Source organism: Podarcis tiliguerta (genome assembly GCF_965153285.1).
Source record: "Podarcis tiliguerta genome assembly, chromosome: 3".
In the NCBI taxonomy this organism is placed as follows: domain Eukaryota; kingdom Metazoa; phylum Chordata; class Lepidosauria; order Squamata; family Lacertidae; genus Podarcis; species Podarcis tiliguerta.
Genome location: NC_139536.1, coordinates 82,504,441 through 82,523,238, shown reverse-complemented (window position 1 = coordinate 82,523,238; position 18,798 = coordinate 82,504,441). Strand labels below are relative to the sequence as shown.

General features: G+C 40.7%; 1 protein-coding gene and 1 long non-coding RNA gene across 4 annotated transcripts in view; one reads left to right on the top strand and one right to left on the bottom strand.

Moving 5' to 3' along the window:
- The window catches only part of ASRGL1 (asparaginase and isoaspartyl peptidase 1), a 68,353-nt gene that overhangs the window by 44,033 nt on the left and 5,522 nt on the right, over positions 1 to 18,798 (bottom strand). Inside the window, exon 1 of one of the 3 annotated variants that reach the window (XM_083431776.1) lies at positions 13,961 to 14,070. The exons of 1 other annotated variant lie outside the window; for it this stretch is intronic. In XM_083431776.1, the coding sequence (XP_083287902.1) occupies positions 13,961 to 14,063 (103 nt within the window). In that variant the 5' untranslated portion in view covers positions 14,064 to 14,070. Of the gene's footprint in view, positions 1 to 13,960; positions 14,071 to 18,798 lie in introns of those variants that run through there. One more of the 3 variants, XM_083431771.1, reaches the window with a different exon arrangement.
- Positions 408 to 15,794, top strand: LOC310673471. Its single transcript, XR_014509049.1, has 3 exons — positions 408 to 586; positions 10,831 to 10,946; positions 14,902 to 15,794. It is a non-coding gene; the product is annotated as an uncharacterized lncRNA (long non-coding RNA).

The following is an 18,798-nucleotide window of genomic DNA, read 5'->3' as shown; positions in this document are numbered from 1 at the left end:
ACCTTCATCTTAAGAGATGGTGGTGGTGAAGATGGTATTGATGACAATGAACCCCAGGACAGTAAAGAACAAAACAATACATTAAAAAGAAAAGAAATTTAAACCATTTAAAGCACCTGAAAACATTTCCAAGCAGTCACACATGCTCCCAGCTGCTAATTTCAAGATTGCCAGGAGCAGGTTGTTCCAGCCATCAAATGCCTTGTTGAACATGAATGTTTTTAAAGATTGCAAGGGTGACTTCTAGACAACCTGTTTAATGAGCATTCAGCCTGATTTGTTTGAAGAGAGATTAGACTACGAAGGCTATTTAGTAAACACTGATGCTGATTTGTTTGTGGGGAGATTAGACATTGTTGCGTCAAGCAACACTTTCCCTCACACGCATTTTCCCGCCACTTTTGTTACCTCAGAAAGCCTGGACTTTTGGGAGAAGCTGGTTTGTTTTGCAGGAGCTCCAGGTCAGCTTTACGGTAATTGCTCAGCCTGAATTTGCCAGGATGTGACTGAATCCCACAAGAAATGAGTGACAGTCTGGAAGTTCCCAGGGATGGCTTTCAAATGCCAGGCTTATGCAACACTGCAGGTCTGTGGCTCTGAGGCCTTTACTAAATGCTTTCGTAAACTTCTAAAAATTTCTTTTGATTGAAAATGCCTCAGATAGAAGCAGCTTGCCATTTCTTTCTATGACTGACATGGTAAGCAGCTGTACCACCAGGAATGAGTAGAAATGCCCTTTTCCTCCTCCACCACTATTCTACTCCTCCTGCATTACGTTTATATAATTCTCCAGCTCCTTTTTCTGGATCAAGGTCCTTGTTAAGACAAGGATGAGGGGAATGTTGCTCCTGTTAACTGCCATCCCGTGCACACTTACTTGGCACAGTGATGTCCAGAGAATGTCATAGGACTTACTTCCAAGTAAACATGCATTGGATCAGGTTGTTACAAAATAAAGCAATATATCTATAGAGGAGAAATAACCTGTATTTTTTTTTTTTAAAAAAAAAAACTAGTTAAGAGAGAATATTATTAATAGGAACAAAGAGCAAGGAAAGATGGTAAGATATGTTAATGAAGCAGATCAGAAGGAGAAGGCCCGAATGAATATTCTGTGGGAACCAGAAGTGACAGAAAGGAAAAACTTAAAAGAGCATATATAGTCTTCCCTCACGTTACTTCACCATCCTGTGTGAGAACGGTTCAAAATCCTCATCAGTGTGAGAGAAGAGCCTTCCTTTGCCACTTGAAGTACTAGGCCAAAGGGTGTAAGTAGTTCTGAAATGTATACCTTTCTTCTGAAGGGTTTTTCTTACAAGATTAAAGGCAGCAAGGTTTCTTTTAAGTCTGAGAGAACCTGTGACAAAATAGTTTTGTCTTATATGTGGACGAGGAGTATGCTCCTTTGGAGAGAGTGGAGGTTGACTTGTAGTTGAGAAGAAGGAGCCAAGGCAAGCACAACTTCTCATTAGTTTTGGGTCATGGAGGTACATGCAGGGAGGCCTCTCGATTCTCTGACCCTCCCATTTCTGAGAAATGGAAAAGCTACTCCAAAGAAAAGATTCAGAAGCTCCCTTTTTTGAGAAAGTATCAGAAAGATGGGCCTGGATTTTTATCTTTTTATATGGCAGCAAAAGCAACACTCTGCAAATGTATATGGGACCAGATTGTTAGAAAATAAAGTAATAGATGGATGAGGCAATGAATAACTTGTATAACAGTTACTAGTTGGGAGAAAATATTATTTAAAATAGGAACAAATAGACTGCAGAGGATCATCATTAATTTGCAGGTTAACTCTACATACGGGGAAATAAAAATATTCCCTAGAATCTCCTCTGGTTTGTTTATTCTGCCTGGGCAGACACATCTAGTCCTTATTGAACATTTTTTATGATTTCAAACTTGGTGCAGAGTCTCGATCCACATCATGGCAGCTTCTAAGTTCTTAGGCATACCTCTGACCTAGCATATATCCACGGTTGGCTGTTTGACCCCAAGTAGCAGTATTACATCCTACAGAAATTAAGATTCACTTCCAGTGAGCTATTTGGAATTGTATCTGCATTTTAGTTGGCCTTCCACCACCACCCCAGTGTGTTTACAGTGATGGAGTAGACAGTGAGAGATAACCGAAGTACTAATGTTACTGCCACTGAGAAACAAATAAGGCAATTAAAACTTCAACTTGCGCAAGTACACACACACCCTGACTGAGAATTTCTGTGCTGTTTGCTGATTAGTCTGGCTTCTATAATTTTTAACTTCTCTACCCTCTAGAACTGCAACAACCACTGCCCTATAGAATTCAAAATCTGATTGTCACATTGTCAGATAAATTTACTTACCAAATAAAAAGAGAGGGTGTTACTTTTTCTTATATACTTATTTACTTACTTAATGTTTAACTTTGAAAACTTGTCTTCCATCATTGTTTAATTCCTTCCCCTTTCCTTAACAAGACACATTTTTGAAGACTTATTTCTGGTTGGGGGACTGCTTTGCAAAATGAAGTGCAAATTTCAAACAATAACAGCATTTAGATTTGCTTGATGGTTCAGGAAGTCCAGGCTAAGCAGGCTCACATAAAAATTCAAACTGAAATTCTACCTCATTCTTACTTGTGTCCATTGTCTCCAGTCTTTTCCTCCACTACTAGCAATATGAAATGGACAAACATGCTTCATTGTGTTTGCGGGCAGGCACACAACAATAAGAGGCTGTAGCAGTAGCACCCTGCCTGTCCTGCTGCCCTCCCTAAGCCTCTGTGCATGCTGTTAAATAACTGACTTTTCATTTATATCATGAAAACATGTTCAATTATTCCATAATTTTTTTAAAAAAGAAATGCTAAGCAATATTACCCTTATTTCAGTAACATTCATTTTTGTAATGAATTTAATTATTCTGTTATTGTACTTAATTATTATGTTGCTGTGTCTGTTGTTAACCCACTGAGTATGCAGTAGTAGCAGAAATGGGGATCTATAAATAAACTTAACTTGACTGACAGCATATTAGCAAGATATGCAATGCTCATTTTCTCCTGGCTGCACCTTAAACAGCTGTTGACTTTCTTTCTTAGAGTTTATTCTCTTAGCCTATAGGAAGATGTAAGTCTATGCTGTCTTCATATTACTAATCGCTCATTCATGCAACTGAATTATTAGTAATAATTCATATTGCTAACAGCTAATTCATGGTGCATGAAGCCGACTAATAGATTATGATTTTTTTGAGGGAGGGGACAAATAGATCTTGGCTAATGGTTCATCAGCCAGCTGAGCTGTTTATTACATGTGCCGATTACTTGTTTGCATGCAGATGCAAAGCTCTCCAAAGTGGTTTAAGCAGCTGGCAGGTTGAATTGTGATCTCCACTTGTGATGAAAGGTTCACATGATTGGTTTGTTCAAAGCAGATTCCAATTCAGTGATTAAAAAAAATTCTCATGTTGGCTCAAGCTCCACAAAGCCAGAAAGCTAAGGCTGATAACTTGACACACCCTGTGATCAGTAATGATGTTGGCTATGGCATTATGTGTGCTTATTTACAACTTACCCTCCATGCCTCCCAACGTTTCCTCAGTCTTTCAGGCCCATATCCAGATGGGGAAGGTGGAATGCCTGGAACCAGCAAAGACATAATCCTGCTTCTGTTTAGCCTTATATATAGCCTCTGAGCCTTACTGTATTGTGAGGGAAATCCTCCTGGGCATAGACCCATGTCTCTTTGTTGTTTACATCAGTCTCTGGCAGGCTGGGTTAAACAGTGAGAGATGGGGGTCTCCTGTGATGCAGTAGGTCTGAGAGTGGCACACATATTTCCTAGCACAATTTTGATTGATGATGATGCCAGTAACAATAAATGTCAAAGCAAGTTTTGAAAATAGCTCACCTGTTTTTCATAGATTGCAAAGATGCATAAGGTGCATCTTGACAGTGTGGAGGAGGTTCATTTACCGACTTTGAGCAGGACTGGGTTGCTTAATTATTGATATTTCAGTGCATTTTTAGGCCAGCACCTTTTTCTTCTCTAAAAGGTTCTCACAGGAATTTACACAGAATATCCTGTTAGGCAATTGAACTCACAAGTCTAAGCCCACGTGCCTTTTTTATTGTGAAGTGGCATAAGGAGTGTGGGATATGAAGGACTAATAACAATAATAATAATATGTGCTGGAAGAGGTTGCTTAACCTTTCTTCTTTTCAGCTGTAGCACCAAACCACCTAGGCCTGTTTTATCCTCACCAAGTATATTAAGATCCAAAGCAAGTCCAGGCACTTATGGAGATAACCGCCATAAGAGAGCCAGAAGCCATGAAGTAAAAACCAGCAATTTGACTTGAGCCTGGGAATGGACAAAGCAGCTGCACTGTCTCCAGTTGGAGGTTCATAATGCATTCCTACTTAGCAGCTTCAAAGGCAATCCCATGCGTAACACAGAAGGGGTTCCCTCAGATATAGAATCATAGAATTGTAGAGTTGGAAGGGACCACCGGGAGGTTCCAACCTCCTGCAATGCAGGAATCTTTTGCCCAACATGGGGTTCAAACACATGACCCTGAGATTAAAAGTCTCATGTTATACTATGTTAGACCAAAGCCCATGAAACACACCAGGTTGCTAGTGCTTTGATCTGGGGATCAGGGAGGTTTCAAGTCATGATTGTAGTGTGGACTGAACTGGTTCATGTTCCATTTCAAAGTCTATATGGTCCTTCTAATCTCTTCATATCTGGAGAGGATGCCTGCTATGCACCATCTTTAAGTGAGATAACATATGTTTGGTTTAGCACCAGGCTTGTTCTGTACTGGTCCTTGAGTCCGAGCAGAGATCTAACTGGCTGTTCAGTTTTTATCAGCAGATGGAAATTTTTCTAACCAAAACACCTTCCCTGGATAACGTTAAGGGGCTTCAAAATGTTCTAAGAGTCACTTGGAATTTTGAGTGCCATGGGTACCAGTCACAAAATGGCAGCTGTGGGGGAGTAGCGTAACACAAAATGGTTGCTGTGGGGCATGGCAAAATGGCTGTTCCATCTAAAAGCATAAAAGGAGACAAGACCACAAAATGGTGAGGGCATGTTGCCCACATCAGTAGCCCTATCATGGGTGGAAAAGCACCTTCATTAGCCACCACAGCGCTCCCTCACAGAAGGAAGTTCTTTGCATCTCTCCTCTTGTTCAGAGCAGGAGAGAGAGAGAGTGCAATGCAAGAGTGACTGAGTCAGTGCAAACAGGAAGTGGGCAGAAAGCGCAGTCTCTTGTGCTTTGTGAATTTTTGAGACATTTACTGACCTCTGGTGTTTAGCCACACAAGACATGTGGGGTGAGACTGGTTATTCCTAGAATCCACCTAAACAAGAACACCTTCATTTACTGTATTTAAGAACATTAAATATAAATTGTGTATAGGAAACAGCCACACCTGAATAAGTGGCAACTTGATAAAGAATAACAAAATTTTACTACTGTAACCTGGTATACCCGTTTCCCAATTTTAAACAGCTGCCTTTTTTTTTCTGTTCCTTCTCCCTCCTCATTCCTCCTCCCCTCATCTCCTCTGGCTCTCCCTTCAACTGTCATTCTCCACAGATGCTCAGCTCCTGTCATTCACACCCAGAGTTCCACCAGACTCCCCTGCTGTCAGTCATTCTTCTACTCACTCTTCTGTCACAGGCTTCTATATGGATTTGGGGCTGTATCCAATACTGGTATTCTGCTAACTGAAAGCACTTCCAATTTTTGTGGATCCCTATGCCCCTTTATGCAGGATATAGTGTGGGTGTCTGTAGTAGGAAAGGTGGAAATCAGCTAACACTTCTTACAGACACAAGTGCTAAGCAGGAGACAGGCAAGCAAGCAGTTGCTAGCACGAAGCCACCAGAAGATACAACCCGGTGTATCTACAATTTCCCTGCAGGTGCTTGTCATGAGCTCCTCAGGTCTGTCAGGATTGGGTTTAGACTGGCAGAATCTGATGCAGGAGGAGGAAGAATTGGGGTGGGGGCTGAATGTTGAGAACCTGGGTTGGAGGAGGGAGAAGATCTTTTTCTGCTCCAAGTTCAGTCACTTTGGAATAGGGAGGAGGGATGCTGGCTATCCCCACCCTCTCCTCGATCTTCCCGTAGAGCAGAGAACCTCAGTGGAGGCTGAGGAGAACCTCAGCAAGGAGGGAGAATGAACAGGAGGCAGCTGTGACTGAAGAGGAGCCTGAATAGACAGGTGCAATCTTGTAACCTAGAACCAGGTGCCACCTTTGGAGATAGGAGCATAGCCACCCATCCCAACAGAGCATGTGTTTGGAATCTGAGTGAGTCTTCAGAAGGAGTGTGCCATGTCTGGTCTTTGAAAGCTTGCTGAGCAGGTTGTGGAAACTCTCTGGGCTGTTTTCTGCTTCTGTCTAGTTCTGAACTTCCCTGATACTGAACTGTGTCTCCTGAGCCCTTTTGCCAGCTGTTGAGCCTGTACAGTTACTTGCCTCAATAAGTAATTTTATTACTTACAAGTAAGAGCTCCTGCTTGCATCTTTTGGGGCAGAGGACAGAACAGTTTTGATATTTAATTTTGGGCTGTGGTTTTGAGTGGCTGTTTTATTTTTATCATATTCTGATTTGCAATTTCTTTTTTGACTTTTGCCGGCTGCTTTGAATACATTCAGTAGAAAAAAATTAAGGAAATAAATATCCGAAGAGAATTTAAAGAAGTAAATCAAACATTTTGTAGATTTACTGACTGAACTGCTTGTTCACAGCTTGTAATCTCCAGTACCAACCCTGCCCCCTACAAAAAGCCAAAGAAAGATTATTCATTTCACCCATTCTGGCATTGTTTTCAACCCAAGTGCTGATGTGTCATCCTGCAGTTAGGCAAAATATATTAAGAGTTTCACTCAACTGGTCCAAATGGATGAATGAACTGCCATATATTTCAGAGGCATCTGCAGCATAATCCAATTGTACAAATCCCACAGAAGAGAAATAGATACATGATTTGTGTAATGTTTTAGAGCCTGTGTTCCTAATTATTCCCATGGTATTTTCAGTCAGAAAAAAAGCCTAACAAATCCAGTCCTTACTCATTTTCACAACCTTTCTAGCTTGTTTCCTTGTACTGCTCTCAATGAGGTTCACAGATTGAGAGATGCGTTTGAAAGATTGGTGGGTATTTGTCTGGCCCTCCAGTAGGTGTTGGACCACACCTCCCATCATCCCTGATCATTGGCTATGCTGCTAGAGCTGATGGGAGTTGGAGTCCAGGGACAATTGAAGATCCCTCCCCCCACAATCCCCGGACTAAGACCAACTAATGCTTACATAGTTGAGCAGATTTTTGATCTCTGGGTTTACGTCCACAGATCCATAGTAGATGTTTCATTTTCTACTAAAACAGGCAAATCCAGAAATATTAAAGTGTGTATTAGATACATATTGCCATTCTGAACACTGGTGATGGCATGGTTGCCCACCATTTATCGAAAGATACATGTTATTCCAAAGTGTGAATAGCAATTGCAAAAAGTTGGAGTACAATTTAAAACCAATAGATAAGCACGGCAAAGCACAGCAAGACAAAAAAACCCCAACAACTCAGAGGATAGAACAGTTATAAGAATAATATCCAGTCTTAAACACCTGAGCATATTGGAATGTGTCTGCCTGGCAGCAAAAAACTTGTAGTGCCAGGAAAACCTCCTTATGGGGGGCATTTCAAAGTAGGAGAGGCCGGCGCACTGTAGTTCAATGGAGTCACCATCCTGACACTAGCAATGCTGAGATTTACTGGGGTGGTGCCATGGCAAGTCATCAGCAAGGCTGGCAGTGATAGGAGTGCCAGACTAGTTTCATCAGCTATTCCTGTTCCAAAGTCCAGGGACCACCACATAAGAGGCCATCTCCTCTGCTGAAGCCGAGCAAAGATATTAATCAACATACAACAAGAAAACAATATGACTTCAATTTTACTGTTTGATTCTTCTTCTTCTTCTTCTGTTTCCTTTCCCTTTTCCACAAACCACTTTTGAGATGAAGTGGAATTTCAGAATCATGTATAAAGTCCCCCTCTCTCTGGGCTCATTAGTTCCTGTACTGTCCCGGCCAGGGGAGAGGCTTCAAGCTTAAGTGGGGTCATTTGCTAAGGTCAGAGTCCAAGGATACCAATTTACATTCACAGTTTAGGCTTTGGGGAGCAAAGTCAGATCAAGTATGGGTCATTTTCCAGCAGCAAGGCCTGATGAAGCAAAGCACAGGTTCAAATATGTAAGGTGAGGCAAACCAGAAGTTAAGACATGGAAGGCAAACTAACAAGGTGGCTAGCACCCTGGACAGCTCCAAGCAGAGCCAAGGCATTCTTGAATGTTGCTCCAACCAGAAACTCCAGACTAAAGCTCTGTACACACCATATACTTAAACCATATACCATCCTCCCCAAAAGGAATCGTGGTAACTGTAGTTTCCTCCTAACAGAGCTGCAGCTCTCAGGATTCTTTGGAGGAGATGTCCTTTCAATGTATAGCATATATGCAGTCTAATGCTTAAATAGGACCACAGCTCACCCTGGCCTCTTAGAAGCTGTGTTTGTGGGAGAGGGGGTTATTGGTTTGTTTTTGTTTTTATTATGTATTTTGTGTTCTCATCATGTATTTTAATGTTGCGAACCACCCTGTGATCTTTCTATGAAGGGTGGTATGCAAATTTAATAGATAATAATAACACATTTATTTTAACAAAATTTATATACCACGTAGCTGTGGTGTAGGCCTTTCCCCACCTGGTCTGGGAGGGCAAGGCCCTGACTGACTCCAGCAACAAAAGCTGAGGCTGCTGAGCAAACTCTTTCGCTGGGGTATTTTTTTTAGCAGCTTTGTCGTTGTTGTTGGGGAAGGGTTGTTGCTGTTATTGATATTAACTTTTTGTATCTCTGTTATTAGCTCTTGTTTTGATTTATATGGAAATGGTTCAATTTGACTGTGCACATTTTGATGTGTTTTATTTATTGTTTAAATTTGTAATTATGGTGTTGTTTTTTCATGCTGTAAGCTGCCTTGAGCATAGTTTTAACCATGGAAAGGCAGCATACAAATAAAATGATGTATGTATGTATGTTGATTGTAACAAAACATCTAAAGCGGTTTACAAGAAATATTAAGATTATCAGTAAACACATTTAAAAGCAAGTGATTAAAACATTTTTAAAACAGTTGAAATCAGCAGTAAACTAAAAAGAGATTAAAGTACACCAACTTCTACTTGTCTGGACAGACTTGCCTAAACAAAAAGGTGTTAAGCAGTCACCCAAAAAATACAGTGAAGGAGCCTCCCTGGTATCAGTAAGACAGGGAGTTCCAAAGTGTAGGTGCTGCCACACAAAAAGATTGATTTCTGACAACTGCAGAACAAATATTATGTGGTATCTATAACAGTGCCAGTTCTGTAGATTGAAGTGGGCACATATGGGGTATCATCCCACAAATAAACTGGTCCCAAGCTGTTAAGAGCTTTATATACCAATGGTATATATACTGAAATGGAGGGTTATTTATATATGCAATTAAATAAAGAATATTTATTTATACTTCTCAAATCTGAATTTTGTAGAAGAGGTTTTTCCTTTAAAGGGTGATGAAGCGTTGTAAGCCAATATAAAACAACAACAGCCCTAATTTCCATATCTAAACAAAAACACCAGAGTGTAGTGATTCTAAACCTATACTTAAAAATTACAATACTGTAAATAACCATTAAGACTACTTGGCCTATATTCAAGTCAGTTGTTAATTGCACTTTGTATTTAAATCTTCTTCTGCCTCTTGTTGTTGTTTTGGTACATCAAAATATAGTCTTCTGGCCTACTTTCCTGGCTGAAAACTAGGATACAGGAACACACATATAATGGGAATAACATTCAAGGAAATATAATAAGCATCAATTTTTTTAAAAAACAACGACCCTATAACAAATATCATAACATTTCAACTCTATGCACACTTATCTCAACTCAATAGGATTGTATTTCAATTGTCTCAAGATTTAGAATGTGTGGGGAATTTGTGGCTCATCAGATGTTCCTGGATTACAACTCCCATCATCCTTGGCCATTGGTCATGGTCTGGCTGGACTGATGGGCACTGTAGACTAGCAACATCAGGACAGCCACAGGTTCCCCACTCGTAGTTGTGATGTTAACATATATGAGAGAGTGCTGGAGGGGAAATAGTTAAATAGGATGCTCAGACAGGACCCGGGGGGGTGGAGTCAGTGGGTCTATAAAACTAGTTCGGGGGAGTTCGTTGAAAGTTGTTGGTGGGCAGTTGGTTGGGTTTCATGGGTTGGCTGGTTGGGAAAGGCAGTTGGTAATAGAGAGACAGTTAGGGCAGTTGGTCCTTGAGTGTGGGGAGGTAGCAGAGATAGAGAGAGGAACATAAGATTAAGAAAGTAAAGAGGAACACCTTTTGGAATGCTGTAAAAGTTTTGTTTTATGTCTGAAATAAAATACACTCTTCTTTATTAATTGAAAAGCTGACTGAGACTGAAGTGATTTTACCAGGGAGGACCTGGTTGGTGGCAGCGGATTAGTGGTGTACGGGTCAATAGTCCGTGAGATGACCAGGGGCTCCGTACAAATGCCACAGTAGTTTAAAAGAAAATGAGAGGTCAAGCAGGCTTTCTATATATTTACGCATCCAGGAAACTGCCTTGCTCACTCTTTGCTTCCTGTAACTGGCAGAGGTACATGTCAGGGTGCAGTGCTCAGCTGTGGTACTGGTTGGAATTAAGGGTTCCCCTCCCCCGCCAATCTGCTGATGAAACTAATTGATTATTTCTGCCTTAGTTCCAGAGAGCAAGATAGCTTCCTCCAGGTACTGCCAGGATTCAGGCAGAAGATACCAAAGTGATGTATCAGCAAAGCAGCTACATCATCTACTCATGAACTGCCTGGTGCTTCAGGTAAGGGGAGATTTGTGATTGCAGGTTGATTTTCTCATTGGCAAAAGTCTCCAGGGTCTCTTGCCTAAAGAGATGAGGTGGCCCCCAGGGAGAGGGCCTTTTCACTGGTGGCACCCTGAGTTTGGATTGCTTTCCCAGTGAGGCTTGCCTGGCATCTACCTTCAGATCTTCAGACCAGTGGGAGATTTTTTTATTCTCCCAGGCTCTTCAGAAAACCCATGGAATTATTTTTAGCTGGGTTCTAACTGTTATTGTAGAATGGTTCTGTGCTTTTTGTGCTGTTTCCTTTCCCCCTTTTTTAATGCAGATAATTGTATTGATTTTAGTGTTTTAACTTCTTTATTGTTATATAATTTATTGTCCTCAATTTTGTGTGAACTGCCCAGAGGATGTTTTTGATGGGTGGTCAATAAATGTCAGAATGTGAAAAATAATAACCGTAGAGCACTACCATAATATAGGCTCACAATGTGTAGAAAGAAAATGTAGGACATTGAGATTGTAAAGTTCAAATAAAATAGAGGAGGGGAAGCAGTTTAAGATTCCTTCCTCTGGCTTTAGTGTACTGACATAATAGCCTTCTTTCTAGGCTGAGATATTCTAGAGGCCATAATATGCTATTTTCTTTTCTTTGTATACCAGGGTGGGGGAAGCCTTTTCAGCCCAACAGCCACATCCCCATGTGAAAAGTGGGAGGACCCCCTCCCCCCACAACACATTACACACTTATACATGTCCACAAACCAAATCATGCATATACATGCACATCCATCCATTCTCACACATAACACAGGGAACACCAAGTTTTTAATATTACCACTCTTCAATTAAAATTCAGGTACCAGATCAGGCCAGCTGGTGATACAACTAGCTTTCCCCCCTCCTTCTGAAATATTTAAACATTTGGAACAAATATAATACATCTATTGCTCTGGCATAAGAAGCTGAGGTTTCTGGAGATTTGCACGTGTAGGTGCTAACAGAGAGGATTTTTTAAAAACCTAGACGGGACTCTTGTTGTGACAAGGAATCCTCCATCATAATTACATCAATACCTAGAATTGTTTTGGAAAATAGCATATGCAAGTTAAAGACAAATATTATACTTCTTCCCTTTAACATGATTCAATTCCTTTAAAAATGTTTATATTTATATTTGTGTGCTTCAGTAGGAAAATGTAGATGTACCTTAATATTTTGCAAAATTAGGTATAAATAGCTACATAAAAGCAAAGTTATAAGTGAGACGTAAATGAAGAAACCGAAGGGCATTTGGAGAAAAGGAAGCCAGTTTGTCATCAATACAGTTCGTTCGCTCCTAGGGAATTTAGCCAACACATATGGTTGTCTAACAGGGGGTCTTAGAACAGCGAGTGATCATAAGAACCATATGTGCTAGTGTACCAATGAACAACTTGGCTCAGTGTGTATAACATTTCCTGTATTTTTCAGAACCACCTTGCATTTAAATAGATACACTGTCAACACATTGCTGGCTTGATGCTATATTCATCTACTTGTGTTAGCAGCACCAAAAGCTAGAATACATTTATCATTGGGGTGTTTTAAAGACTGAAGCAGCCTTGATGTGGACTGAAAATTATTGACCTATAAACGATCTTAACAACCTTGTTTCACAGGGTTTAGCAAGCTGCATTACTGTATTGAGTCTCGCAGGTAGGGCTCCAAGGCTGCACAACATAGGACACAGTGGGGCTTACTTCTGAGTACACACATAAGATTGCACTCTAAAGATGGCAGGTTGGTGCAACAGCACTCCATACAAACTTCACTACTTACTGCACCAGTTTTGCACATTTAGACCAATGGCTGTGTTGAGTACTCATCCCACGTTCATATCTTAACCTATTTCCCTTCAATCAACATGAGAAAAAGGGAAGTGTATGTCGCCAAGGAACAAAATGGCTCCAAGGAGAGAGATACTGCATGAGAGCCATAGGTTTAAAAAACTGGCCTGCAAGCTTTAGATTCATCAACAGAAGCCTTAGTTAAGTTCCCTCACCCCTCAAATTTAAACCACAATATTTTGCCTTTCTACCAATATTGGCTTACAACAAAGCTTAATCAGAGAGAGATGGTTGTAAATTAATTAAAAATGTATTAATTAAAAAATTATCTGCAGGCTTGACACTGGGAAAGCTCAGCCGGTAGAGCATGAGACTCTTAATCTCAGGGTTGTGGGTTCAGGGTTGTGGGTTGGGCAAAAGATTTCTGCTCTGCAGGGGGTTGGACTAGATGACCATCATGGTTCCTTCTATGATTCTATGAAAAATCTGTTATCTTGTCTTTTTGTAACAAATGGGACCCTCAAGACAAGTAACAACCAACATGATGATCTTTCTTTCCAACAATAAGTGGAAAGTTTTGCTTATTAAACAGTAAGTTATGTCACACATCTTTCACTATTCCTCAAAAAGGCACCAACCTGGAGGTTTGGGAACTATCCAGATTTATTTACACTCTCTCTATATATGCACACACACAGTGCTTTTTTCTTTAAAAAAATGTTTAGGAGTACAGTACTCTCATTTTCCTACTCATATTGAAATACTGCCCCTCAGTGAGGCTAAACTTAGATTCACAAAATGTTTACGGTATGCGTACCCCTGCACCCCCCCCCCCGAAAAAACCACTCTCTCGGTATAATTTTGAAATATTATTTTTTACAATAATAATTCACTCCATGATTAAATACAACATATGAAGCAAAACACACACTCGATAATACAATCCTGTAACACATGTTTAAGATTGCAAATCCCATAACACATGCATGAAAGGGAAATGCAAGGATGTAAACACCCAGAGCCTTTAAGTGAAATGAGCAACTGGGAATATTGAAAGAATGACAGCAGACTCAGAACTAGCTGAAATTTGAATGGGCAGATTGATTTTCTGTGCAAATCCATTGCTTGACTCTGGGAAAATATTATTGAAAAGGCTTTCCTGTGGCTTTCCTATAGTCTGAGACATATATTGCTTGAAAAGCTTACTAAGAACAGTGGTCCAGATTTGAAACTGCAGTAGACGTTCACTGTTCAGAAGCAGTAGTGATGTTGGGTCAGGAGAAATTGGCATAAGTCCAGTCCACGCCATCAGTGGAAAGACCGGGAAGGTCCTCAAATACACCAGGCTGCAAGTGAGCAAGGTAATACACATTACTCTCTGGTAAGAGCATCCCCATCTAAAACCAATTCCACTACTGCTCAGAAAAGATTAACTTTATTTTGGTTACATGTTGTTTCAAGCACTTTGTCGAGAGACAATGTATGTATGCATTATAAAAATTAATATGTAAGGCAGGCCAGCCAGCCATATATATTTGTTGTGGCTCATGACTGCTGCCTATAAGCCATATCCCACTTTTTAAAAAATCCCTCCTTTGCACAATCCTCAGTGATGCCCTGAAATGGTGTGTGCAGTGTGTGTTTAAAGATTATGCAGAAACTGGGTTAGCAGTGACTGAGTCCTGGGTGCAGAGGCAAGCCTTTCACATCTCCTACCCTGTACAGGAACAATTTGGACACCTGTTTCCTCCTTGCTTTCATTTTCCTCCCTGCTGCTGATATAGCCGCTCTATCTTGGGAATCAGGGGCTTGCTGCCAATTAGGCTTGCTATAACAGAGCTGGATTTTTTTTGGGGGGGGGAGGAGGAATGTTGACAAGGCTAATTGCTGGCCTATTGGCAGCAGGTTTAGTGCTTTGAGCTGCATGGAAAAGGATTTTAAACCTCAGCTTGCCAGGTGCCATGTTAATGCACTCTATTGCAAGATATAGCACCTATATATGACTTTGCCAGCAAACATCATTTAAAACATTTGATACCTTCCTGCAAGGCAGGAAGCGTTACACTCTGTAAGCATTCCCTGGGATTTTCTTTCTTTCTTTCTTTCTTTCTTTCTTTCTTTCTTTCTTTCTTTCTTTTTTACTACAGAGCCACACATTCTCTACAAATTGGAGAATTAAGCTGCTGGCGCTATTTCCAAGGAATCCAGCAAGGTTTCCAGTATTTTGAGACTTCACACATATAAAAAAAGAATCTTTGCACTCTGCCATGGGAGGAAAGACAAAATAAAAATTCAAATGTAGTGAATGACTACTTCTAAAGTTCTGGAAACAGGAGGGGTTCCAGAGTGGTATCTCTGTGGACATTGTATCCAGCTGTTTCTGAAGAATGGGGACCATTGTTGGAAGAGGAACGCATTTCATTTTCAAAATGAAACCATAGGCTCAGTGTCAATGGTTTTGAAAAGTCAAGGTGCAGGGGATCAGCTGTGTATCATAGCCTCTATTTCTGAGGACCATCTCTTGCCACTGAATTTCTGCATGAGGTTAGGAAGACAGGAGAACATTTGTGTAGAGAGGGTGGTTAATAGGAACTGGGCCATACACACAGTGAACCAGCAGCCTGAAATGTGAGCCACAATAACAGAGATTGCTTTGAAGAGGATTTAAACTACACTGCTGCTCTTGGGATATGTAACGAGATGAGAAGGAGGTGCAACTTCCATTTGAAGAGGTGGACCGATGCTTTTCCGGCATCAGACTGATCACAGGGAAGAAGGATTTTTGTTGTCCCAAAGGGAGAGGAGGGCTAGCTCTACCACTAGGCAGAGTAAGGTGTCTGCCTCAAGCAGCTGATTCTGAGTGTCATGAAAAGGCAGCAATTGACAATTATTTGACTTATTGTTGTGGAAAGTTAATTGGACTCAGTGCTGCCTATGCGTGCTAGGTTTTATTTTTTTTTGCAGCCTCCACATGATGCTGTCCTTATCAAAATGCTGTCCCTTATTATTTCCCCAATTAATCTGAATTTGCCATGTAAAAACAAAAACAATGGAAATGGTAAATAGGGATTAAATGGAGGAGGGGGATGGAATGGCATTTAAATGGTATGGGGTTAAATAGGTAGGAATGGTACGCATACAATAAAGTGAAAGTCCATAGTTGTTTTTTTAAACCATATATTTCAAAAATCTCTGTATAGTGTTTGGGACAGATATAAAAACTTAGTGCAGTCAAAGACACCTTGGTGGCTGTCACCTTTAGAGGCTTTCTCAGTGAAGAGAAAGAATATGGAATCAAATTGAGCAACTTATAAAGAAATTTTAAAGGAAGAGCATAACATACTCAATTTTTTTAAAAAATTGAAAAAATCAGATATTGGTGGATTGGTTATAATACTACTAATTAAATGATGTGTTTAAAATAGACAGGAAAATTGGGTTTGAGAAAGAAACATCAAAATTAGAAAAAGAATTACTACAAAACGAAAAGAAAACATTATCAAAAACCTATTGACTCCTGCTGGATTGGGAGGTCAAGGATGAAGAGATCAAAGATGTGATGGTCAAATGGGGAAAAGGTTTTGGGTACTCCATACAGACGGAGGATTGGGAAAGACTATGGCAAAAAGATTTAAAATTCATGGCCTGTTACACAATAAAAGAAAAATTTATGAAAATGCTGTATAGGTGGTACATGACCCCCAGCAAATTGGCCAAAATACAGTATATAAATCAAAGTCAAATCTATGCTGGAGGTGTAATCAAGGGGAAGGAACAATGTACTACATGTGGTGGGATTGTGACAAAATTAAAAAATTCTGGAACACTGTCTATGACAATTTTTTAAAAAAATTCAGACAAACTTTTGAGAAGAAACCTGAAGCCTTTCTTCTAGGGATTATGACAATTGATCATACAAATGACCAAAAATGGTGTTCCTATATGGTACAACGGGGACACGGGTGGCGCTGTGGGTAAAATCTCAGCGCCTAGGACTTGCCGATCGCATGGTCGGCGGTTCGAATCCCCGCGGTGGGGTGCGTTCCCGTCGTTCGGTCCCAGCGCCTGCCAACCTAGCAGTTCGAAAGCACCTCCGGGTGCAAGTAGATAAATAGGGACCGCTTACCAGCAGGAAGGTCAACAGCGTTCCGTGTGCTGCGCTGGCTTGCCAGATGCAGCTTCGTCACGCTGGCCACGTGACCCGGAAGTGTCTGCGGACAGCGCTGGCTCCCGGCCTATAGAGTGAGATGAGCGCACAACCCTAGAGTCTGGCAAGACTGGCCCGTACGGGCAGGGGTACCTTTACCTTTACCTTTATATGCTACAACAGCAGCAAGAATGTTAATCGCTAGAAATTGGAAGGGGGACAGGACACCAACAAAGGAAGAATGGCAAACTAAATTATATGAGTATTTGGAATTAGTAAGAATGACAGAGGCAATTAGGAACCAACCAAACCAAAAACTCAAACAGGAGTGGGAATGTGTAAAAGATTATCTGGGAGAACATTGTTCTCAAATAAAACCCTTGATATGTTTCGACTAAATTTTGCCAAGTAAAGATCAGATAGGGAATATATATTATGTATTAGAAAGGCAAAAAGGAAAAGCAACACATCTGAAAAGAGAAAGAAGACAGAAGAAGCCACACTGAGATGGTGGGAAGTCACTTGTATAGAAATATTGTTATTGTTTGGTTTTTATATGTGTACAATATATGCTAAAGAGTGAATGGAATATGTATATGAACAACCAATTTAAAACTCAATAAAAAGCCATTAAAAATAGGTAGGAATGGGATGACACCATAATAATAATAATAATTAATAATAATAATAATAATAATAATAATAATAATATTTATACCCCGCCCATCTGGCTGGGTTTCCCCAGCCACTCTTTTTTGCTTCCAACAAAATATTAAAATACAATAGTACTTCAGATATTAAAAGTTTCCCTAAACAGGGCTGCCTTCAGATGTCTTTTAAAAGTCTGGTAGTTGTTTTTGCCTTTGACATCTGGTGGGAGGGTGTTCCACATGGTGGGCACCACTACCAAGAAGGCCCTCTGTCTGGTTCCCTGTAACTTCATTTCTCGCAGTGAGGGAACCACCAGAAGGCCCTCGCCGCTAGAGCTCAGTGTCCGGGATGAACGATGGGGGTGGAGACGCTCCTTCAGGTATACTCGGCTGAGGTTGATGTTCTGTAGATGCTGTCAAAAACTTTGAATTCATGAGCAGCACTGAGTCCATATCAAGCTACTGGGCGTGGAAGCACCTAAAGGCATTTGTAGTATTGGCTGCCTCAGATGCCAGAATAATTTGGCTAGCAATAGATACTATGAATCCTGATGTAAGGAGGGTGGTGCTGTTTGCTGTTCTGCCTGTGGCAGCAAAATATCATGAGCTGATTTTGGGGAAGAGAAGTGGTGAATGAAGTTCCAGTCCTTTAGAAAGATGAATACTAACAACAATACCAAGGAGGGAAACCTATAGCAAGAACCTAAGTAAACTCAAATACAATATTAGTAGTACAGTTACAAGTTGCTCTCATATCTTAGAGTTAGTCCTGAAAATACTGATTATTTGGCGTGGTTCATATGTTGTATGAAGATAAACCATGGTTTAATGCAAGCATGCAGGCTCCTGCCTGGGGAGAAGATTTCAGCTACCCCATTGCACTTCCACTGCTGGTGTTTGAAGCCACACAATAATGACATCAGACACAATCCGTATCTACCCTGCAGTTTCTTGAGCAATACTACTGTTTGATGCATTTCCCGTCAAACCAGCTTCCATCCAGTTTGAAAACGTAAGCCACATTCACTTCACCGTTAAACTGAGGTGTGTACATTTGAGAGAGCTGTTGCACATGTGCAGATGACAGCTTCAGGAATAGGACGGGTTTGGAAGGGTTCCAGGTGCAGGAGAACCAAAGAGGTAATGAACATTGGGTAAAGACAGCCCCACACCCACGCCTCTGATGTGCAAAGCAACATGCAAGCGTGACTTGAAATGCAGTGCGGGAGATAAGCACCAATTTGCAT